Source organism: Vicugna pacos, chromosome 34, assembly GCF_048564905.1.
Source record: "Vicugna pacos chromosome 34, VicPac4, whole genome shotgun sequence".
NCBI classification, from domain to species: Eukaryota; Metazoa; Chordata; class Mammalia; order Artiodactyla; family Camelidae; genus Vicugna; species Vicugna pacos.
This window is the reverse complement of record NC_133020.1, coordinates 683,145-707,548: the sequence shown is the minus strand read 5'-3', so window position 1 is coordinate 707,548 and position 24,404 is coordinate 683,145. Positions and strand designations below refer to the sequence as shown.

The 24,404-nt window shown below is 44.4% G+C and overlaps 2 protein-coding genes across 18 annotated transcripts in view; one reads left to right on the top strand and one right to left on the bottom strand.

The window, feature by feature from the left end:
- LOC140685459 (uncharacterized) overlaps window positions 1–24,404 on the top strand; it is a 181,769-nt gene that overhangs the window by 54,214 nt on the left and 103,151 nt on the right. For 13 of the 17 annotated variants that reach the window (XM_072954341.1, XM_072954340.1, XM_072954335.1 and 10 more), the window contains 2 exons: window positions 921–1,413; window positions 4,830–4,958. The gene's annotated coding sequence lies outside the window, so the exon portion shown is untranslated. Of the gene's footprint in view, window positions 1–920; window positions 1,414–4,042; window positions 4,277–4,829; window positions 4,959–12,398; window positions 12,564–24,404 lie in introns of those variants that run through there. The other 4 variants (XM_072954338.1, XM_072954348.1, XM_072954336.1 and 1 more) reach the window with 3 other exon arrangements.
- On the bottom strand, window positions 6,982–22,603 carry LOC140691242 (rho GTPase-activating protein 20-like). Its single transcript, XM_072954254.1, has 6 exons — window positions 22,562–22,603; window positions 18,444–18,548; window positions 16,740–16,806; window positions 14,231–14,419; window positions 13,007–13,176; window positions 6,982–7,913 (listed from the first exon to the last, which is right to left on the bottom strand). The coding sequence occupies exons 1-6, from the start codon at window positions 22,601–22,603 to the stop codon at window positions 7,731–7,733; spliced, it is 756 nt and encodes a 251-aa protein (XP_072810355.1). The 3' UTR covers window positions 6,982–7,730.

The following is a 24,404-nucleotide window of genomic DNA, read 5'->3' as shown; positions in this document are numbered from 1 at the left end:
TCTCCTCTCCCTTTCCCCTTTGGTAACCGTAAGTTTGTTTTCTATGTCTGTGAGTCTGTTTCTATTTTGTAAATAAGTTCATTTACATCTTTTTTTTTTTAAGATTCCACATATAAGTAAGTGCTATCATAGGGTATTTGTCTTTGACTTACTTCACTTAGTATGATAATCCCCAGGTCCATACATGTTGCTATAAATGACATTATTTCATTCTTTATTATGGCTGAGTGGTACTCTGCTGTTAATATATACCACATCTTTATCCAGTCATCTGTCGACGGACATTTAGATTGCTTATGTGACTTGCTGTTGTAAATAGTACTGCTTGTGAATAGTGGGGTGCTTGTATCTTTTTGGAATAAAGTTCCCTCTGGATATATGCCCAGGAGTGGGATTGCTGGCTATTATGGTAACTCTATTTTTAGTTTTTTAAGGAATCTTCATACTGTTTTTCTTAGTGGCTGCACCAAATTACACTCCCACCAACAGTGTAGGAGGGTTCCTTTTTCTTTACACCTTCTTCAGCATTTATCATTTCTGGACTTTTTCATGGTGGCCATCTGACTGGTGTGAGGTGATACCTCATTGTAGTTTTGATTTGCATTTCTCTGGTAATTAGTAATATTTGGCTTCTTTTCATGTGCGTTTTGGCAATTTATATGTCTTCATTGGAGAAATGTTTGTTTAGGTCTTCTCATTTTTTGATTGGGTTGTTTTTTGTTTGTTTTTTTGTTATTAGTTGTATGAGCTGTTTGTACATTCTGGAAGTTAAGCTCCTGTCAATCGCATTGTTTGCAAATATTTTCTCCCATTCCATAGATTGTCTTTTCATTTTGTTTATGATTTCCTTTACTGTGCAAAAGCTTATGTTTAATTAGGTCCTATTTGTTTATTTTTGCTTTTCTTTCTGTTGCCCCTAGGAACCATTCAAAGGCCCCTAGGAACCATTCAAAGGCCCGCGCTGGGAGGTACCCGGCGCTCGCCATTGGCTGAGCCGGAGCAGCCCCCCCCCCCTGGCGGGGCCGACCCCCACGCAGAGGCCGCTGGTCCCGCCCCGCTGGTGCGCATGCCCGCAGTCACCACAGGAAAGAGTCAGCGCACATCCCCGCCCGGCCTCCCTCGCGCGCCGCGGCTCCCTCCCCTGTCCTTGGAGGCTTGTGGGCTCGGCGAGACAGCAGGAGCTGCGGCCGGCAGGGGGCTGTGCGGACCCAAGGCGGCAGCGGTGGCGCCGGCCTGTGGAAAATGCCACCAGGCGGCGCTTCGGTTCGTTGCTCAAGTGACGGCCGTTCCTCGGCCCCCCACCCCTGAACCCCCTGCCACCGCCGGGGAACAGCCCGCCCACGCAGGGAGTACCGCACCGAGACGCTTCGGGGGAACGAGGCCGACGGCCGGCTGTGCCGGTTGCGCCCTTAGGTGAGTACGGCGGCGGTGGCGGGGCGCGGGGCGCCAGAAGGAGGGGGGATGCGGCGGCTGCCGCCCCGGGTCCCCGCGTGGGGAGGGAGGCCGCGCGGGCCTCTGCGGGGCGGGAAGGGCCGGCGCCGGCAATCTGGGCGCCGGGGGCCAGGGCTGTGGGCGCGGTGAGCACCCCGGAGCCCTTGTCGCTCCCCACCCCTCCCGCGGCCCCAAAGTTGTGCCCCCGCCGCTTGGGCTCTCCGGCGACGGGCGCGGAAGCCTCCGTGGCCCTCGGGCCGCTGCCTAGCCCGCCCTGCGCCCAGACTCGGAGTCGCCGCGCCCTGCGGGCCTGAGCGGGTTGGTGCCCTGGCCTCCCGCCGCCCCCCCACTGATCTGACTCCTTTATAATTTAGAAAAACTCCCATTCTCACAAGGTAGGTTATTTTTCCATTATAGGAAATTATAACTCTCCTTTGACAATTTTGTTTTCTAGTAGTTTCTTTGACGTGACAAAGGGATGATTTTATTCTTTGGAAAGGCTAAGCCAACCAAATGCATAGTGACATTTAGGTCCAAGGCCAGAAAAATCAGTTTCTTCCTGGCACCGATTATGCTGTGGACATGAAAAGCATAAAAGTAGCAAAGAGAGGCACCCTTCATTACAGATCTTCCGGGTGCTTATTGGCTCGTTTGGCTAGCATAGGAGTTACAGAGAAATAGGAAAGACATCGCCTAATGTGTTCTGAAAGGTGGCTTTTTGTACAACTGTATACTCTGTCCTTCAAATTCTTTCAGGTTGCCTTTATGGAATATAAAATTGAGTGTGTAAATATATATATTTATGTATAATATATGTTTTGTAGCATATAAATATGTATATGTTGAATGGAACATGTATATATTCCATTCAATATATCATCGTAATTAATGACCATGGAGAGAATTAGTTTTTCTCAAATAAAGATAGCCTATGAGTAGCTTTCTTTCTGGAATAAATAAAATAAGCTTTTCATCCTCAGTATCTTTGCTTTACCTTTGAAAATACTTAACCTTATTCACACCACTAAGTGCAGGTTGATTGACGATTACACAGATCTTCCCAGCAGTGATACAGACAGATATCAGAAAGTCTAACTGCCTTGTAGTCATTCTAGGTTAGACAATTTGGTCCTTTTACAGTTTATCGGTTCCAACCGTCTTTTCTAAAAAGTAGTAAATTGACTTTCTCAATGATGTTCTTGAGTACCATGAGGGTGAAACGAACATTTCTTAACCATTTTCCCATGGCGAGAATGTCCTGTAGGTGTTGCATTGGACAAATTAGGGGAATTTCAGCTTTTCTTTATCTACTGTTCTATCTCCTTCTCAAATTTGAGGGACTTTTGCTTGTCTTGGCTCAACAACTGACAGGTGCATTGTCCAGCCATGTTTTTTGTCCCTTTAATTATGGAATTGTTGCTGTTTAAAAGAAATTTCACACACGCATGCAATTCTTCCCAAGTATATCACACCAATACCTCATTTTCTCCATGATGAATAAAAATAGTGTATTCCAGGACTTGTGAATAGTAAATACTGTGACGTGCTCTCTAACAAACTTATTTAGTGAAACTGATGTCTTACTGTCCCCCGGTGAAATTCCATCTGTGCTGTGTTCTACCCCTTTAGCTTTGAACTTTGCAGTCGTTACCGATGTATGTAAAGTTCTTACACTCAGAAAAGTGCACATATTCATCCATTTTTAGGGGTAGGCATTTAGCCAGCCACTGAAAGTAACATAAAACTAACAAATACAATCATTTACCACAGGAATTTGGATTTGTTGAATGGTGTGTGAGCATACTAGCGTAACTCCTGATGGTGCAAAGCACCGTGGGAACCAGCTTCTAACAGGGGGAACTGCTCGTGCATTATAAGAGAACAGCTAATTTGAGCTGGAACAGTCAGAGGCAGCTTTGTGATATTTCTGGGAGAGTAGAACCCAAATGGCCACCTAGTTTGTGGGTCTGTAGAGACCACGGGGAGTTGAGAATTGTACTTAGAAACATGAGTGTGTCTTGTTCAGGAAAGTGAAGCATGTGACCTAGCTCAAGGAAAGGAGCTACACAGGGAAATAGTGAAAACTGATGACTAGGGCAGGTTTCATTGTGGAGGCTCTTAAAAAAGAAATTTTCCTGAAAAAAAAACACAAAACCTAAAGATCCATGGAAACTCACGGAAGGTTTTTGAGCAGGTGAGTGAAAGAGTAAAATCTATGACTTAAGATAAATTGAGAGCAGTGTTTACTACTATGTGTTCCCAGGACCATTCATCAACAGAGTTTCTTCAAAAGAATCTCCCAGGTCAAATCAACGGGGAAAGTACTGGGTTTCTTTAAGACATTAGTATGTTTATGGGCATTTTGATGTCCAAAAGGAAAATAGCATTTCTCAAACCTATTTGACCATGGAACCCTTTCTAGGAAAATAAGGCATGGATCACGAATTCCATATACTTGGGCCAGTCTGTCTACAAACTGATATATGTAAGATGGGTACTGGTCTAAAATTTTAAGTAACTTAACGTGATTTACAGCTTAATTCTTTGTTCCCAAATTGGTAGCAATGCAAGGTCTCTCCATTTTCCCCATGAGTGTGTCTGTGTTTTGCAGTCTTCTACTGCCAAGGAGTTCGATGGTGGTGGAATGTGGAATGACGCTTCCCTGGCCCTCTGTGTCATCTGCGTACACTGGGCACTTGCTGAGCTGTCCTAGTTGCTGTCTGGTCCTGGGGAGCTGGCCTGCACAGCTGTTGCTGAGACCTGTCTCATCAAATCCAGTGACTTTATTCCTTCCCTACTATACTCAGATTGATGGAATCATTTCACTGATCTGTTCCATGCTGAGGTGCAAGAAGTTCTGTGTGACTCTACCAGGCTCGGTCTTAGACATGCGATTTAGCAGTTCTGTGAGGGCTTCCTGATTCCTCTTGTTTTCTATGCAGGAAATGGTGCACATGTCCTATACATCTCGTCGTTTTGAGCTTTCCCCATGAGATTTCCACCTAAATCTTTATACCATGGATTGTTTTTGTTTCCTACAAAACTGAATGTTTAAAGCTCATAGGCAACAAACAGCTCTGTTATTCCTCATATTCTTTTGTAGCTTCTGTTCTCTGAGGAAATGATGTGTCTCTTAAGACAGCTTAAAACAGGGAGAAAGAGGCAAGAAATATGTGGGGGTAAAAAATCAATGATTATGTCAAAGATACTCCCTACCAAACTTCTTAATATCCTATGGAAAATGCTGATCTAAAGAACAGAGGGTTAACAACACATGAAGAAGAGTAGGTGTGTGATAGGAATGCTGTCTCAAGTTTTGAGTATCATGTGTGGTTGATGACAGTCATAGCCCTTAGGAAGTGATGAGTAACTCACTGTCTTTGTGGTCCTTTGTGCAGTCCTCCCCTACGTGGACTCACGAAAAGCGTCTTGCTGTTGGGAAGTCTTCCTCCACCCTATGAGGAAGGCCGGGCTAGCCTGCTGAAGAGATGGGGATCCCCCTAGAGCCAGCGCCAAGCAACAGACACGTGAGTCGGCCCCAGCTGCGCCGCCCGCTGGCTGCAGGTGCAGAAGTGACCTTAGTTGAGACCGCAGACTGCCCTGATGCGCCTCCACCAAGGGGTTAACATGGGCCATAAGCAAATAAAGTGGTTCTCTAATGCATTCTTAATAAATCGTGGTAAACATGCAGAGTAGAGGAGGAAGAAAAGTGAAACAATACGTGCGGAATAAAGATAGAAGAGAGGAAGGGTGAAATGTGACTAGGGCCATTTCTGTTCTTCGGGGACTTCTAAAATCGTGGACAGGCATGTGCGCAGACCCGTGGTAGATGGGCACTTGGCCTTGTACTGTCCTTGTGGATTTTTGAGAATGACTGCCACTGTCATTCTCATTGATTCACGGGGTTGTCCTGTTGTCAATGATGAATTCAAAACAGTTATCTTAGTAAAGCACATTCTCAGGTACTAGACTCAACTAAATTCCTGATAAAATAGATTTTCCTAAAGATTTGCTGAAAGCAGTGAGATAAATGTCTTAAAACCAAAAAATGTCAAAACTGCAAAGCGATTGGGAGAGGCTTATAGCTCAGTGGTTCAGTGCGTGCTTACTGCCCATGAGGTCCTGGGTTCAAGCCCTAGTAACATTAACATTAACATCAAGCCCATTAACATAAAAAACAAACAAATGTAATTACCTGCCCCCCCAAATTCAAAGAGTCTCATGACCTGTGTCCCCAGGTTCTGAATCTAATCTCATCCTTATGAAATGCACTGCTGCCAATTAGCTGATGACCTAGGCTCAGACAGTCCTAGCTCAGAATTCTCAGAGGAACTTCTGCTGGCTCCAGCAATTGGTTTTTTACATATTTAGTTTACATCCATGATTGATTTTGGCAGTAGTCCTAAAATTTAGATGTTGTCTTTATTCCCATTTTAGAGATGAGGGAACTGAAAGCGAGCTAAAATAACTGGCCAGAGTTAACACAGCTGGTGAACAGGGGCCCAGGAGCTAGCATCTGGAAAGGTGGTTTCACATCAAACCAGGTCCTGTTTTTCCTCATTGATGCAGGTTCTTTTCAACCTGTTTCAAAGGCACTGGAAACCTGTGGTACCTTAGGTACCATTAAGCAGGAAAACGGGATGGGGAACAAACAAGGCAGTGCTCTGGGCCCCTCACTCTAGTTTCAGCCTGAGCACATCTGATATATATGAGTCCCATTTAAAGTTTTGTTTGGAAAAATTTCCAAACACTGTATTATACCGTGATATCTCCTGATGCTGTACTAGCAACTTCCTGAAGCCAGACCTGCCTGATCCTTTCTTTGGTCTCACGACAGTATGAAACCCACCCTGACCTGGAGCAGATGGAAATCATTGCTCTTGGGATGTAATCTGGGCTCCAGAACTGCACTGTGTGAGTGTCTCCCATGAGCCCTGGCAGCCTTGCTGCCTTTCTCACCAAAGCCAGTTACATGGTTCTCACACCCTGCAGCCTCCTCCCTGTCACTAGTGACGTCACCTTCGTCAGGAATGACAGCGCGCTCTCCCCAGAGGGAAGGGACGTCTTCTCCCCAAGGCTGGAGGCAGTTTTCGAGGAGAAACTGTACCAGCGAAATCTGAAACACATAAGGGCAAAACGGGGTGTCCTTTTCCATATGGCATAGTTACAAATCATTTCATATCTAACTCTTGCATCTAAACACTGTAAGAGAATTCTGAGAAAAATTCAGAGTTGATTAAAAAATGAGTCTACAAATCGGTTTTCTGTAAGAAATAGTGATACTTTCAAGAGTACTTTGGGTACAGATTTTAAAACTTTTAATCAGTGTGTTAAAATTATAATTTGTCGCCTCGTTCAATAGCTAACATTTTTGTAATGACGATTAGAACTTTAAAACTAGGACAATTTTCAAGTGACCCATGAAGGATGCTTGAGGTGAATCTATGTATTGTCTTACTAAGTTTCATTTGTTGTTGTTTGATTTTCTCCAGTTTTATTGAGATAAATTGGCATGTAACATCTTATGAAAATTAATAAAGCATCCAAAAGACAAAAACTTCAGAAATTTACTTCTGAAGTGAGGAAATATGTGAGAGTTGAGAAGCAGAGATTTCTGTGATTTTTTCTTGTGAAGGAAGGAAGCAGTGGAGAGGAGGCGTGTCTGTCTGACTGCACTGCCTCATCTCATGCTGGCTGTCGGGTTGAGCTTGGGGCAGGGTTGTGATCTGATTAGGCCTGTTGTGGCTCTGTTCGGATGTTCTGGAATCTTTTACTAGCCCCCTCACCCTGCAGTGGGGGTGACATAGGAGCCGAGTGTCCTTGTGAGGGACCACAGCTGGCAGAGGAAGGCCAGTGTGTGAGGAGCTGTGGGTGCTCATGTTGCCCAAGCCACTGAGATGTCTTAGCAGTGAGCAGAGGAGCTGGGTGGTGTCGTCATTATGTGATGATGAAACCATGGGACCTTCGCCGTAGTTCACACTCCCTCAGTGATTAGGCTGAGAGTTGAACCTCGGCTGCCAGACCCCAAAGCTCAGGTTCTGTTCTGTCCCTTTATCCTACTCTTATCTCTCTGTGGTTGAGTGTCCTGGGTGGGAAAGCAGAAATGCCTCCACTGCTCTCAGTTTCCCACTTATCAACCCACCACCTCCCCTCACCCCACCAGGTCAGTGACTCTGCCCCTTCAGGGGAGCGTGTTTAAAATGTGCACTTGAAAAACCTGGTACATCACGGTTAGTACCTCAGGTTTCAGGTTCAAAGTGGGGACCGTGCCTCACAAGGCATGAAAATGAGAGGTCTCATTACCTTCTTTGTGAAATCCTCTTGTAATTGTGAGCCGGTGGCATTAGGTGGACCGAGACGCTTGGGGCTATACAGCGTGCTAAGTTATACGCCGTCATCTGGTTGAATGTGGAGTGTTGCTCAATGTTGTGGAGCACTCCAAAAAGGTGTCTCAGGTGGCTCTTGGCAGCTGGTCCAAAAGCCTACAGGCAGAAAAATGCACTTTTAAACAAAGCATGTCATTTTGCTTAGGAAGTGGAAATACAGAAACAGAGTACGTGATGGTAAACCATGCCCCCAGTCCTCTCTCGCAGAGTTCTAAGCATGAATGCACGCAAAAATGTTTCATTGATTTCAGTTTCTGGACGAGATACTAACTTCTGTGGTTGATTAAGTGTTTGAAAAATTAAGATCATAACAGCGGCAGATTGGTTCTCTAGCATCTCTGTTTTGGCCGGTGGATTTCATCTGCAGCAGTTCCGTGTCTTCAGCAGGTGTTAACTGGTCATGGAGTTCATATTAATAAGGATAAAAACAAGAATTCAGTAACAGCAGGAGTGCCTGCATCTGTTTTTCAAGTGGCTTCTGTGGGTAGCAAATGCAGCCCTTCGACACTGGTCATTACTTTAGTAGACAAAGCTGTAAAGTATAAGCTGATGTTTTCCTAAGAAGATGTTGGTTGTATTCTCGGGGTGTGACCGTCATTACCTCTGGGTTGCAGTTATTTTTCCCTCCGCATTCCCTTCATCAAGGACGCTAAGCCATTTGTCATGGAGACTGGCTGTAAAAATACCGCCTTCTATATTTTGAAGATAATCCTTCCGTAGATTAAATAAAAAAGATATATATTATTATGATAAATACATATTGGAGAAATAACAGAAAACATTAAGTTGAAAAATTCCGTTCAGGCCTCACTTCCTTCACAACAGCCAGTGTGTGACCCGGGCAGAGCTGGCTGTGACTGCAGACTCGCACACCCAGGAGGAGGAGCTTGGACTCTCTCCATCTAAAATCAGAAGCATCACAGCAGAGTCTGGACGGCAGTGAGCGTGATGAGAAAGCCCCCCCCCCCACCAGCTGGGCCTTGCTCTCTGTGTCCGTGTCAGCACTAGTCCCAGCTGACAGGGTCTGGTGACCACCCACCCCGAATCCTGTGAGTGTCTGAGAAGCAACGTGCACACCCACGTTCCTTGTTGACTTCAGACAGTGCTTGCTCTTAATTCAAGGAAGAGCGGTTCTGAAATAGAACACACACCCCTCACACTCTTGCACACATATTACAAGAGAGCTGGGCTTTCTGACGTGAGGTGTGCCTGCTTCAAGGGGAAAAACTACTCATAATACCTCAGTCTTCTTTTTGAAACGGTATAAAAGTTCAGTTTGCAGCCTTTTAAGCAGCAGGTGCTAAAAACATACCAAAATCCCCAGTGGATACCTGCATGTTCCCCCTTATAGTTCCTTGAATGGAACATATCCTCCCGAGTGTGTCACTTAAAATTTAGGTATATTGGAACTTCATACCTCTGAGTGTGAGGGCTAGAGGTACACAAATGGAAGCTACCTAAGGGGGGGCCTGGAAAATGTGTCACTTTAGAGGGCTGATGAATAAATTTTTTTTAAATTATAGTCAGAGACAGTAAGTCAATTTCTGTCCAATTTCTGGTGCACAAGCCTTAAATCATAGAAATGGGCCTACTAAAATTTATGAAGTAGTAATTTTTTCCCCCTGGTGAGCAAGGTGGTAATTGTGCCTATTTATGTATTTATTGATGGAGATTCTGGGGAGTGAACCCAGGACCTCATGCATGGTAAGCATTCACTCTACCACTGAGCTGTACCCTCCTCACCCCTGAAGTTGTCATGTTTTGTGCCAGACTGGGGAAAGTTTTGCATCACCTTGCTAGTTTCAAAGGCACGCCGTGCTTCTGCTGGTCTCGCTCCACAGCCCAAGGCTTCTCTTAATAGGAGCTTGTTCAGAAAATGCCTGTAGGCAACTATGATGGTTATAATGCGGTCGGTGTTCATGTGCTCCAGTCCTTACTGAGCTGCCTTGTGTGCCAGGCTCTCTCCTGCGCACTGCCGACGGAGCAGTGACAGCAGGGGACAGGGTCTCTGTCTTCTCATCCGTGTACTGTGTTCTTGGTGTGCAGCACCCTCTCTTGTCATTAGGGTTTTCCTCCGTGTTCCCTCTGGAGTGACCCCAGTGTATTTGGAGGGAGGAAGCGCTCCGGCTTTGGCTGGTTCCGGGAGTCTGGGAGGAGACAGCAGGGCCTGTGCCTCATGTGCACAAACTCCCTGCGCTGGGAGTACGTGTCTCCTCCTTCCTGAACCCTGTGCTGTGGTGCCCATGGGCGAGGCTGCGTGCGGTGAAGCCTGAACATGACTGAAGCAGATATGCCAAGGGTGTTGCTGTTGGACCTCTGTCTACAGGCAGTTTAATGGCAAACTCAGTGTGGTGCTGATAAATACTAATTTCTGGTTTAGACCAACTCTCTGGTTATTTGACACATGGTATTATGAAGGCCAAGTTTGCAAAGTCTGATTCCCCATGAAGAGCAGTCAACTTTAGGAAGCAAGAACTTTAGGAGTGTCCAAGACGTGTACCCACGAGTAGCCAGCCTTTGCTAGTCTGTGCTTATAATGGGAAATAGACAAGAGCCTCACTCTAACTAGATGATCACATTCATTCCATGTGCCCTTACATATGGCAACACTCATCTTGCTCTTTGCACACCTAGTGTGTAGTATGATGGTGCGAGTGTGGTCGGGGTCAGCTCTAAGTCATTTCTGAACTGTTGCTATTTATCCCACAATCAAATTATGATCCAGCATTAATAGGGGACAAGGAAAGACCACATGTAGTGGAGTTTCTAAGATAATTGTCATAACCTGTTTGTAGTCATTACTACATTGATAAACTTTTGTTTAGAGCTGCTAACAAATACCAAGATGGATTGATTATATTCTTTTTCTGTTCTGCGATTCCCTTTGTAGAAATGTAGCTGGATACCTGACTTAGCTGGATCATTTCAAAATCAGTGTATTTCTTCTATACATTCATTGTATTTTCAGAGTTCAAAATTACCTTTGACTGCTGCACCCACTTTAAAAGGCAGGTTCATGAAATGAGGCATGTGGTAGGAGCTGGTTACCATGGAACTGTAACCACAGGTGGTGGGTTAAACATGACAAACATGAACAAGGGAAGCCAAAGGTGGCAGAGGAGGGGAAAGGAGGCACACACGGTGCCAGCCTCCCTACACTAGCTTTCAAGTAAATGCATTAGGAGACGGGGGAAGGGAGGACGATGAAATGATCACAGATTTCGATGGCCTTTACTGAGCATGTTTTGATTCATTGTAAAGTGGATGTTTACTTACTTGATAACTTACATAAATATTTTCAAAAGCTTAATGTGAATTTTGTTTTGGAGACTTTGGCTGCATTAGGAAGGTGGTAAGGAAGTCCTCAAAGGCAGAAAGCTTGCTTTGGTACATTCTGTACAGGTGTGTGCTTTTTCATTTATTGTTTATTTTTGTATTTGCATGGATTGTTCAGGAGTGAAGATGGGGAGAGGGTTGTGATGAAGAAGGAAAGTATACCTAACATGGGACTTGTAACACCCAAAGTAGCTTCCTTAAATTTTGACTCTGTGCAGTGTTTTCCAGTTTTTCAGATCCTTCATCTATGACACCTGTTCCTCTTGGGCAGTCATGATGAAGGACCCCCATAGAGCTTCAGAGTTCCTTTGTGTGCAGATAATGCTAGACGTTTCCCTACGTTTAAGACGGATGCCAGCACCAGAATGGACTCATTCTCCATGTTCACTGTGTCCCCAGAGTTCAGCTTTTCCTTCAGGACTCTGCATGATATTTTACTCGCAGATTTGTTGAAGATGCGTTTCGTGAGTGGCCCTTTTTGATTTAGAATGGAAAGCATCTCTTAAAGGGAGGAAAAGAAACTACGTGGCATTTCATATCTCTCAGCCCACAGCACAGACTTCTCCTCTATTGGAGACACTTAGTGGGGGGATGAGGGCCCAGTGCTGTAGCTGGAAGGACTAATGCCAATTTAGAATTTGTTTTCAGTGTCTCTACATGTATTTTCTACCCAGCAATCCATCTAACGTTCCTACGCTGTAACATTTTAAACACTTGTTTCATCAGATTTTCCTTTTCAGTGAATGTACACTGTGATGTCACACGTCTCTGCATTGAGGCCTTTGCAGAATCACCCTCTCCTTCCCCGGTCCTGTCTCATTTTTCCCCGATACAGATGCTTTTCCCCAAGTATGGACATCTTTGCCGCATTCATTTTCTGTGTGTTTATCCCCCTTTCGGTGACCGTGTACCCCAGTTCTGCTCCCTGTGTTCCTCGCCTCTTTTAAATCGGGCTCAAACCCCTCTCCTCGCCTCTGGGTGCATCCCCTGCCCATCAGTCTTTCCTGTCCTTCTGCTGTGTGGCTTGCAGCACAGACCGGTGACAGGTGTTGGAGTCAAGGAATCTGGAATCTGTTGTGCTTTTTATCTGAACTTGGGCACAGGACATACTTTACTGAGGACTTTTTACTCTTCCTTTTTGGGGATGATGATAATCACAGCTATTCTGTAAATTTGCTGCGAAAGATGCAAGGACTGGGGTGGCGGGTAACATGTAACTAATATGATACATTTCTTCATTTCTAGCGTGAAATTTCTGACATCTGGTGTAGTGCTCGGAGAAATAGTGGATGGTGAATAAACGTCAACCCTGACATTTCCGTATACGAATTGTGCAGAACACAAACCAAATTCTGTGACTTTCACTTGACACATTCTGTCAGGATTAAACAGTTCACATTTGCCGAAGAATGAGTCTTTTTTTGCTTAAACCCTCGGGTTGCAAATCAAACCTATGTAAGAGTTGAGTTGTGAGACTGAGTAGACTCAGATGGAGGAGGCTTGAGACTAGTGTGCAGTTCAGTTCAAGGAAGGAGACAAAGGGGGATGGTGAGGGTGACGGGGACTCGCAGTTTCATACACGCAGGGCCCATTGTAATGGATCTGAGCAAGTGGATGTGGGTCTTTGCTGAAACCAGTGGAATGGACAAGAGTAGTTTCTCGTGCTATATGTGCTTTCTGACTCTGCAGTATTGAAATCAGATTTTATTCTCTGAAGTAATATTAACAAAACTTCTCCGCCAAAAGCAGGGGCTGTCTAAAGGCTTCTCCACTTGGGGATGGGTTTGGGTGAGAACACATGACCTCTGATCACTACCCTTGTCAGGAGGGCTACAGATCTAAAGGAGACCAACCAGAACTGGGGCAGGCAGCTTGTCCTCCTCGCACACGTCCCCCGGAGGAGCTCCAAAGAGCTGTGTTAGCTTTGCCGATGGCGGAGTTTGGCGCTGGTTGTCCTGCTGAGTGCTGGGGCGCCGCCAAAAGGCCCAGTTCCTCACAGAACTTCTGTTGGCTGTCTCGTGACCTGAATGTGATGAAGATGAGAGATTATTACTAGTAGTAGTTCAATTCATTGAAACTTATTCCCAGTATTTCCATTTTACAGCACGTTTCTTGTCACGGCTAGAAGGGACCGAAACTGAGCCCCTTGTTGTATAGAATTTCCCACAGGCTGACATTGGCTAATTGGATTCTTGTGGTGTTCATGTGTCCTTCTTCCCCGTGCCCTGCAAACTGCTAGTGAAGCCGAGAGGCTTGATCAGACTCCGGGGTGAGGGTCCCAGTGACAGCGCTTCCCGGACAGCGCTCTCTCCTGCCTCTTCCCTGCGTCGTGTGGGTCACTTAAGCTGTAGTTATACAAGGTTCCTGACAAGTATTGTCAGCGGATTCTAGTGTCAGATGTCACTGTAAAAGCTAAAAAGATTTGATATTCCCTAACAAGCAGTTAGGTCATCACCTACTTTCATAAGAGGTTTCTTCCCACTCTGAGATTTTCTGTTTGGCTTTCTGAGTAGCCAACGATGGTCAGCCTCCTCCCATCAAAAGGATCTGCCTTTTGTAACACAAGCTGCCTGACCCTAGAATCCTCGAGGCCACTTCAGGCTAAGGCCATAATAGAATCCAATTCAACTCCATGACTTTGCACCACTGGGGTTCTTCCAAGGCAGCTGCGTGTAAGTCATACAGTCATCTGACCACCTCTTGTGAGGGTCGGAGATTCTGGACCAAACACTGGGATAAGTACAGTGTGTTCCCAGGCTGGAAGAAGCTCGTGTTTTATTAAGACATACAGTAGTGGACACACACAGTTTTATGTAGGAAGAGCTCCTGGCACACAGAGAAGGACAGTCAGCCTGGAGGAATGGAAACAAACACAAAAACCCAACCTTCCTAAATATGAGTTGGGTCTTGATTTCAGACCTTTAGGGTTTCTCTGAGCTTGATCTTCTGTAGGTACTGGGTGCTCACCTGTACTGTGTCTGCACCCCCACATGGAGAAGCAGCTCTAGGCATGAGTTTGGTGTCAGGAGCAGAGATGTGAGCCAAGAGAAGACACCTGAGGAAGGGAAGGGGCTCACCTCTCCGCTGCTGGCTCCTGGCTGGGTGCCTGGGCTTCAGGACGAATTGGCCTTGAATCTCTGGGGACCTCTTCTCCAAGAGGATGGCCTCCAGGAGGGCAGAAGGAGAGGTGGAGTCCTCCAGTCCCTGTGGCAGGAGCGCAGTAGCTGGAAGATGGCTGATTTTAATGCCGTGTGGATGTTCATGGCCTGTGTGGAGATAAAGTAAATATAGATTCAGGCTGCTGGCGATGGGTGTGGTCAGACCCACCTTACCATGAGCGTGGGCACCACACTGATGTGGCTGCCGTTCTTGTAGGGGTTCTGGGCAAAGAGGTCTGTGCCTCCTGAATGAGCGTGAAGTGGGCTGACCTGAAGGACCCCCTGCAAAAGCAAGGTGCCGAAGCAAAAGAGTTTGAAAAGTAAAGAGAAAACTCTTCTCAGACACGGTGCTTTACTTGGAATGTGTAGCTGTGTCAGTGCATTGCACAGCGTTGACTTGCCCTGTGTTTCCCTCTGAGGGTGTTGACAGCCTCCTAGTTTCTGCCCTGACAGCCGCACTAGATCTGCACGTCTTAGGCAAGTTGCTGGCCTTACATCCCTGCTTTTAACTGCTTACCCCTACTTAGTCTCGTAAGGGCCAAACTAATGCATCAATAATCATTGGTGCTTAATGTTCTTTACAAAATGGGACTGTGTGTGTTAGGGATTGCTGTGTTCTCTGTTGTCTCACGCATGTCAACTCAACAAACAGATTTTTCGTTTTGTCAGCTCAGTAGCCAGAGCTGCTCAACAGCAGCAGGGAGGTTTGTCTCTGAGTTTCCCTCCCACTGCTGCCTTCCCCTCAAGGGGTCCTGCCGGGGAAGGATTAGACATGAGGCTGCACGTTGTTGGAAACTCAAAAGCAAAGTGCAAGTCAGTGTTTACAGAATGGAGAACTTCCCAGTAAGTCACTGGGTGCTGCCAAGTGATTTGTTTTGCTTGTTCGTGCTTTAATTTCTTAGGCTCCATAGAATTCTCAAGGCCCCTGTGCATTGATGTGGATTTCATTTTTAAAGAATAGAATGAATGTTCCTTGTCTTTGATTTCAGATTTATTATTGAATGTAACATGAGGAGCTCTTGCCTTTGCTTTTCATGTGGTGCAGATGCAAGTTCAGTGCTCTGTTCAGAACAAAAGTCATAGTGACTTGCAACTGTTAATAGAAAGGAAGCTTCCGTGAGATCAATCAAATACAACCAACAGACCAGCATTGAGAATTCGGAGTGTGTACAAAAGGCCTGCGGAGTGACTGCTGAGGTGTCATCAGGAATGACAGGCTCTTAGGGATTCTTAGAGCAGCCGTGCTGTGCGAAGCCGTCCTCAGGCTGCAAGTTGGCATCTACATGATTCTATGTAATTAATGCCTTTTATTTAAATATACCTCAGTATTCAGTTTTTTTTTACTTTATTGCTGACCAACATTTACAAAGATATCAACATTAAAAAGAATCATGAATAGTGGAGGGGGCTTTAGTCCTCAGCTATGTGCTTGGTGACCCCATATAGTCTAAGACTAGGAATGTACACTTCATAGGAAAAGCTTGGTTGTTTGGATTTTCCAGATCATTTGAAAATGTTCTTGAGATCACTAGAAAAAGAGTAATAGCCCCATAGGATTTTTAAATGCATTAAAAAAAAAAAAAGGAAGAAAGACACTGCTTGTAAGATGGAGGGCTCTAGGTTTTCTAGCAGGAGTCGCTGTTCCGTTACTGTATTGCAGGGTCTGTTGCAGATCCTGCCCTTCCCCTTGTTTTAATCCCTCTATTTTCATGGACCACACTGCACAGATTTCCTGATCCAAGGATAGGTATCATTATTTGAGCTCATTTGCTCTAGTAACTGTTTTAGGGGAAGTGTGATGTATTTATAAAAAGCTCAAGAGGAATGCTGGTCAAGTCAGCTGGAGAAACGGCCAAGTGCAGGTGGTTCGGGCCATGAAGGCTTGAAGAGTCTGAGTGTGGTTATGTCATTTTTTTTTTCTGATGCTGAGAGAAGTTTTGGGCATGGAGCAGGTGTTAACTAAATACTGGATTCAGAGGCATGGCTGGATCTTAGAAGCTTCTCATAAAGTAGAGGCTACTCAGTGGTTGGGAAGTGGAACAGAGAACTTGAAGACTGGAATATGGAAAATAATGTGTGAGGGAAAGATACTCCGATTTGTGTTGTTTCCTTGCCTATGTAATGAAGGAAGGAAATGAGTAGGTAAGTTAATAAAGTTTTCCAAGATAGCTCTGTTTGTCAAGGAAAATAGTGAAGAAAAATTCACTTTCTCTCTCCAACTAGACTATAAGCTGGAGAATGGAGAGATGTTAATATCCATGCTGGTAGAGCAAGTGCCTGGGGTTGTCAAGTAAATGTAGAATGAGTATCGCATGAGAGTTTCATTGTTGAGGGTATTTTAGCTTTAGACTGATTAACTGTCACTTTGAGAGTTTAGGGTTACAGTTTTTTCTGCAATCAGCCCACCTTAGGTGTCCCTGACACTTACCAGTGAGTGGGTATGAGGCCTTTTTCTTGCCAGCAGTCACCCACAGCTGGTAGTCTTTCTCAGAGCCCTTGGAGACAGAAAAGAACTATGCGTCACTGCAGATCTTTCCCAGTAGGTACTTGAGCACTTTCCTTCAGCGCTTATATATTTCCAAAAAGAAAGAATTTGGGCCCGTAGAAATGGTATCTCATCCAGGGGAGTGGAACAGGTTTTGAGTTAACAGTCCTGATACCAGTAATAACTCCTGGTCCTTCTTGCAGCCTCCAACAGGCCAAGTGAGCTTTTTGTCCCTTTTGATAAAGGCTGAGGATCTAGGGAACCAGAGTGTGAACGGCCCTGTCCTTTGTGGGTGGTCCATGACATAAGAAAATCACGGCAGTGCCCCTTCGCTGTGGAGGGAAAGTCTAATCTCGAGAGTCTTCCTTTTTACTGTCTCCAGACTCCTTTGAGAATGTTGGCCTTTCCTGTAAATGCCCCTGCCGAGACAAGCATGTTGTCCAGAGCCACGTACTCTGCCATTCTGTTCTTGTGCAAGAAAAACTTGAAGGCAGCGTCGGCTGGGCAGCCGTGAGCGAAAAGGAGGGAAGTGCCCAAGAGGCCTTGAGACGGGAGAGAAAAGTCAGCCCAGGGGCTTTGGTGCCGTCCAGCCCCACGCCAGGGGGACGGGGGACAAGGACTCTGACCTAGAGCACAAGTGAGACGCAGAAAACACTCTCTCCCAGCAGAATGACTGCCTAGAAATGCTAGAAGTGCCATTTGAAACAAGTCTAAATCATAAGGGCTGCTGCATTATTGTTAAGAGTCCTCCAGGGGAACATAAAGCAAAACATGCGTGAAAGGGTGTTGGTCGCAGGTCCTGTGCTTGTCATGTCACAGTAACGGGATGTTTTCCCATTTACAGAGAATTGTATGTAAGCAGATGTGTTTGCTTCAATTCTGTCCATCTGAATGTCAGCCCCCCCTGCCGTTTTTCCCTTGCGCAACTTCATCCTCTAGTATAGCCATGTCTTTCACCAGAAAAATTTTACAAGTGACAGCAGACCTAGCAAAACATAAAGGAGCAGGCACTGGAAGGCAAGACAAGGTGAAAGCAGTGTGTACACACACGTCCCCAGATCCATGGTCTCAGTTCACAACTTGTCTCCTTTACCAGCTGACAAGAGGCATTAACCATCTCCTCCTCAAGACCTGCCTCAAGGGGATGTTGCTTCTAGCCGGCAATCTTCATGTCAAACTTTACAGGAAAGCACCTCATTTAGGATTTATCATAGCAAGATTGAGTCCTCAGGTGAGAATCAGGATAAATGCGGATTGGAGTGGAGGTGTAGAGACGAAGATACAGAAAGAACCGTCCAGTGGAGTAGGAACTATCTGGACTCATACACATGTTTTCCCATCTGATATGTAATGTGTACAGTAAAGAGGGTGGTACTAGTTCTCTAAAGTTACCGCCCGCATTCGTTATGCTGTCACTTTAAACTCGCACAGAATTTTAACGGGGATACAAGACTAACACTACTGTACAGGCTGATAATCTAGCTCTGCTGCTTTCAATTTCTAAATTCAGGGGGACTGAATATGAGTTGCCTGTTTGTAATAGTCTGCTGTCTCATGATGGGAGGTACACCATACACACAGACACACACACACACCTCTCAAAAATAAACTTGGTTTCTAACTAAAAAGAACTTGCAGGTAACTTACAGTGATTCCTAGCTTGGAGAGTGACAGGTTGATGACATCATTCACGGTGTGTGTATTCAATATTCTTATTGTTATAGACTGTTTAAAAAAATGAGAAACATTGCTCTAAATTTAAAAAAATTAAAACAGGTGAGTAAATAATTACTGTAAAATTATGATCCATATTCTACAGGCAAAGCTTGCATTCAGGCAGTGACACAGTGCAGCACATGTAAAGCCCAGCCCCCTAATTACAACTGACGTTCATTTGTTTCTATAACACGAACTTAGTTAACAGCATTTCAGTAAAATAGGTGTTTCTTTGAAAGGATTTGTGGTGCACAAAATATAACAGCTTAAGCTAGAAAGAAAGGCTGAGAATTCCAAGAGGGCACACGGGCTGGTCCGCAGCACATCAGCTGGTTCAGCTAATGACACAGTGGGGACGTGAATGGTCAGTGTTAAATTTGTAAGTCATAGCTGTCTGGCTGTTACTTGAGGGAATACCCTTAAGTGTTTAAGGATAACAGGCCATGGTGTGTATACGAGCCTCAGAAATACTTAGACACATACACGTACAGAGGGTAATAGAGGGGACAGCATGGAATCAAGCAAAACGTTACTAAATAGGTGCGTCTAGGTAAAGGGTATTTGGGGTGGTCTTTGTATTATTTTTATTTTTGTGACTTCTCTGCAAGTTTTCAGTTATTCTAGATATTATATCACAGAAAAAATAAAAACTGGAAACAACCCAAACTACAATTATATAAGTGGTGGTACAGTTAGAAGACCATGTTTAATACCAATAGGAAATACCTGTTTGTGAAAATCACTGTATTACAAGCCAGTGTAAATGCTGTTAGAAGGACCCGGAGACATAGTATGGACACTTTACAGACACTGTTCTTCCCATGCTTAAGCACTCTCTCTGGTGGGTTCTTCTTGCTTCATATTGCCTAGGACTCACTTTTTGTATATGCAAGGACACATTTTCCCAGGAAAATCCATGTTACCATGTAGTACTTTCTAAATACTCTCTCTGTCTCCCTCCCCTTTCTTACTTTGTCCCTTCCATTCCCCCGTCCTCTCTTTCTCTGTTTCTCTATCCCTTTGATTTTACTAAGTCAGGGACCTGGAATTTAAGTTAATGATCCTGAAAACACTTAGACAGGCACAGTTGTTGATGTCCTCGGTAAAGATTTTGAGGGGAATGCTTTTTGGCTGCTCCTTCTCCTTGGCCAGATAGATGTACCTAAAGCGGAGTCAGTGAATTAACTCTTAGCTTGTTTCAAGTCAATGTATGTTGCTAATCCTTGAAGTATACTTTGTTATTTTGAAAAGAGTATGGAAAGATTCAGCAGAATCAAATCAGGGGCTGGAAGAAAAGATGCAGAAATATTTCAGGAAAATCAGATATGACCCAGAAAAGAACAGGTTGCTCTGTCATGTAAGATTTGGGCAGCAGATGCAGTCCTCAGAGGTTTTCCTGTGTAGATCGGAGGGACCCCGGCACATTCCTGGTTTCAGGGGGAGGAAAGCGCAGTTGCTTTGAGAATCAGGACAGTATGTAGGCTTGATTTCTGGGAATTCAGTATATACGTTGAGAATCGTGTTAGTGCCAAGCATTAGGACGGAGAGACGGGAAAGAGGAGAGTGATGACCAGAAGGAGCAAAGAAGCAGAACATGCATGTGAGGGAGAGCGCGTCAGTTAATAGGAGCGGCCAGGGCAGAGCTCCAGGTGTCTGAGGACAGTGTAACAGTTCCCACCAAGGAGAGGAAAGAGAGTGTGGGGGGCCCTGCCTGGAAGGGATTTGCACTTTTTCCTCATGGATAAAAGATGTACAATACGTGTACTGACAAAGTACCTCTCAAGGAAGGCGCGCCATCTGTCCCTTCTTTCTGGAGAACTGCAATGTTAAACATTGGGAGAAAGAAATTAAACTACATAAAACACTTGTACTAACATGTTCAACACTGTTCCAGATAAATATATCAGCGTCCTGTGGTTACTGATGGGGCTGCATGTGTAAGTGTTATCCTCCTCATAACTGGGCTTGTGATGGGCCCTGCTCTTTTATAAGCAGTGTTACAGCGATGGGAAGTAGGTCTTAAAGTGGAAGAGCAGTTGGTTTGGAATCTTAACACCGAAGTGCAGCTCTGTATGATGCAAGCTGTGTCATCGTGGGCGAGTCACTTAACCACTCTGAGCTTCAAGTTCCGACACTGAAAAAGGGTTAATCATACCCCAGAGTGTTCCCTCAGCTGGACGTGCTGTTTACAGATAAAGAGCTGTACTATTTGAGTTAAATCATACTTAAGAATTGGCTTTTGAATGAAACTCTGTTGTCCCCAAAACAAAAGGATCTTTTTAGGAAAAAACCCTACCATTATTGTGTTCCTTGATGCGTATAGCATCTAGCCAGTTGTAATTCATTAAATTAGTGCTTCATGATTATAACCCTCTGATCAAGATCAATGTGCCTATTGCTAAATTATTAAAGATTCATATTGTCTCTTCTACAGTCTCTGCAGCATTTAATCTCCAAAGCTGAAATGCTTTAACATCCATTGCCACTTGGATTTACCACTTACTAGGCTTTTATTTATTGTCATAAATTACATGTAGCATCAGATTGCCCATTCATGACCTTCAGTACATTAACAGTGTTGTGCAGCCATCACTATGATCTCATTCTGGAATGTTTTCATCACCCAAAAGCAAAAAAAACCTCTTGTGTCCATTAAGCACTGACTTCTGATTCCACCCCCATCCTCAGCCTCCACCCCGCCTTTTGTTTATCCATTCCTCAGTAAACACTTAGGTCGTTTCTACTTTTTTTTTTTTTTTCTTGGCTACTATGGATAATGCTGCTCTGAACATTTCTGTATAAATTTTTGTGTGGATGTATGTTTTTATTTCTCGTGGCTGTTGTAAAGGGGCTGCCACATGTTTTCTTCCTACCAGTAGCACTGCTCCTGCCTTCCCTATCACCATGTCAGGACCCGATTCATCAGGAAAGTAGAATGCCCACTGACCTCCCCACCCCGCATATATCCATGGACACAGCTTGTAATTACTCAGGCCAGTCTGCAGAAGAGTAAAACAGCAAATAGCCAGGCACTAGGTGCCAGGCAGAGTTACTGCTTTATATGTGTTTATGCAGCCTTTGAACCAGTATAACGTGTGAACTTGACTTCTACATTTTCCCCGTCACTAGAAAAAATGTTTCTTGGACACTTCCTTACCAAACCTTTGTATATTCCCAAGTGAAACTGCTTCCTTTCACCTGCAACGTGGAAAAGGTATTAAACAATAGCAACCATTAATTTTTAGAGAAGTAATTCATTGAAAGAAAATATGTAGAGAATGATACAAATACATGATTCTTCCCAAACAGCTTTGGGAATTTTCTTGAAGTCAACAGCTGCAGTCTTGAATTTCACAAATTAACAGCATGGTAACATTTCAGTTGTCTTATGTTTATGATGATAGGTGAGATTTTGGTAGCATGGGGTGAAGAGGACAAGACAGAAGAGTTGAGTGCGTGTGATGCACACTCTGTGTGCATAAGGAGAATGAGATTTGGCCTGTGGTTGTTCCAGGTGGCAGATGTGAAAGTTCCATCACCCCTGTGAACCGAGAAATGTTGACTCAGGATGGCCACGTTCCCCATCCTCAGTCCAACCAAGAATGTGTCTTGGTAAACTGACCTGCCCTCCATGGAATCACACCTTTTGTTTTAAGGTTGTCAGCTGTCTGTAGACACCAAAGAAGACAGTCCGTGCACAGCAATTAGGACAATCTAATACTTGATGATTCATTTCATTTCTATAATTAAATCCTGTCTTTAAAGGAATTAGCTTGGGAGTGCAAAGGCAATTTTCCAAATATAATTCGACTACTCGATAGTACTTGCTCAAGAAAGATATTCTGGGGATTTAGAAACAGAGGTGCTCTCTGGGCATCGGGGACAGGCTGTGAGAGAGGGCCCTGGAGACCTGACGTCGTCATCCTCCTTCCACTTACAGGAACACCACAGACACGTGAGCTGCCGCTCCCCAAGGGGCTCCTATAACCCACTTGAAAAACCACAGATCAAAACTAAAGGAAAGTCCTCCAGTAGTTCCCCCTACTTACCATCAATTGCACATAAAAGCCTTTTTGAGGGGTGCGGTACATGGCATACAAGTGTCATCATGGGAGTTCAGAGCATGAGTCACTGACTTAATACATAATAAACTGTATTCCTTTTTAACTCATGTAATAGACAGGACCAAGCTATAGGTCTTACTTAAAGGTGGCCACAAAGTTCACCGTGGGCCAACCCAAGACAAAAGACTTAGGTGCATTGATGGCTTCTCCTGCTTTGTTTGTGCAGTCGCCAGTCCACATGTTGTTCAGTGGGATTTCGTATTTGATCTTAAAGTTCCGTTTGTACCTGCGAAGGTAACCAGATAAGACTTCTGTTAGTTTGTTTCTTAAACGTAATGGAGCCACTGTGTTCATGCTGAAATGCTTGCCTCGCTGCTCTAGGCAAAGCATGGCTCCTTTATCTCTTTGACCCTCTGTGCACAGCACAGGGAATGGTTAGATAGGCCTTTGCCAAGTGTGTGTTGAACAGAGGCTGGTCCAGGAAGGCCCTGAAAATACTTCGATGGTAGCAAATAGGCATTTTCTGAATGATGGGAATTGAGAATGGACCATGGTTTATATTGTAGAGATCAGAGAACCGTTAAGTCATTTATTGTTATATTTGTTATTATATATGTAATTTTTATAATTGTTATAATTAACTTTTCATTCATTCATGTCTTTCTTCAAAAAGTGTTGGGGGGACTGAACTGACTGTTTCTGCCTATTCCCTTTTGACTTCTGACATCAAATGACCATATCTGTTGGTTAATTCACACATGTAATGCTCACGTAGGCCTAGGGTGTAATCATAGCTCCACGTCCTGTGAGGGATGCCCAGAGAACTTGGGCCTGGCGCTCTGGAAAGCCCTGCTATTCAGAACCACATATAGAAATACTCAAGGTTAAATGAGCTCAGAGACCCTCATGTGCAGGAATTTCTATGACTCCTCCGATACACGGAACAGTTAAGCTACAGCTCTTCAGTGGGGTTTGTGGAATGAAAATAATTTCTCAGGAAGCCCACCTGAAAGGTCTAGATACAAAGCTCAGGGCGCCATGAGTGTAAATATGATGGAAACTCACCTTCTGATACAAGATGTTCTTTTGCTACTTTCTGTTTCATCAGTTTTACTCTATGTCTGCGTGTTTGAAGATTTTTATGAAACACAACTGTCAGATAAAATTATGTTTCTAGATTAACTGTGAAGTCATTATCAAGATAAAAATATGTGGTGGTGGGAATGATAGATACATATCTGCTAGATTTTACATTCTACATTCTTCTTCTAATGTAGGCGTCTATGTGTATAGACTCTCAAGGTACCATGTGGGAACTTTCAGATATACTGACCTGGAAAAACTTACTTCCGTAATTCTCTCCTTAGTTCAATAAGGTACCAAGATTATGCACTCTCTTGAACCTAAACCGAGAAGTTATCCAAAAACCCAGAGCATGGCTTCACAAATGACTCTTCTGTAACACTGAGCACTTACCATATGCCAAGCACTGTTGTAGATATTTTATAAACGTTATTTCACTTAATTGCCAAACAACCACACCATATAGTCATTATTTGCCCCATTTTATAGGTGAGGGAACTCTCAGAGAGGCTAAGTAAATAGCCAAAAGCAACAAAAAAGGGGTTGGAACCCAGACAGCCTAACTCAGGAGCCTGTTCTGACAACCACTTGGCATCCATGGGTGTTGTCCTGTAGTTCCCTGAAGTACCCACCTCCACCTCTTCCCTCTTTTCCCAGAGCCACTAGGTTTTCTGATGGGACTGTTCTTTGATTTGGGGAGTGAGATGATAAATCTCATGACATTGTATCAAAAAAGCCAGATGTT

Bases quoted from the DNA above. Each gene is read 5' to 3' on its own strand.
- LOC140691242 (XM_072954254.1), bottom strand. From the start codon at position 22,603: ATGTACCGCACCCCTCAAAAAGGCTTTTATGTGCAATTGATG. The intron at 18,549-22,561 runs GTAAGTAGGGGG...TTTTAAATTTAG, and splicing joins GCTTTTATGTGCAATTGATG to AGCAATGTTTCTCATTTTTT. The intron at 13,177-14,230 runs GTGAGCCCCTTC...CATCACATTCAG, and splicing joins CAGGAGCCAGCAGCGGAGAG to GTCACGAGACAGCCAACAGA.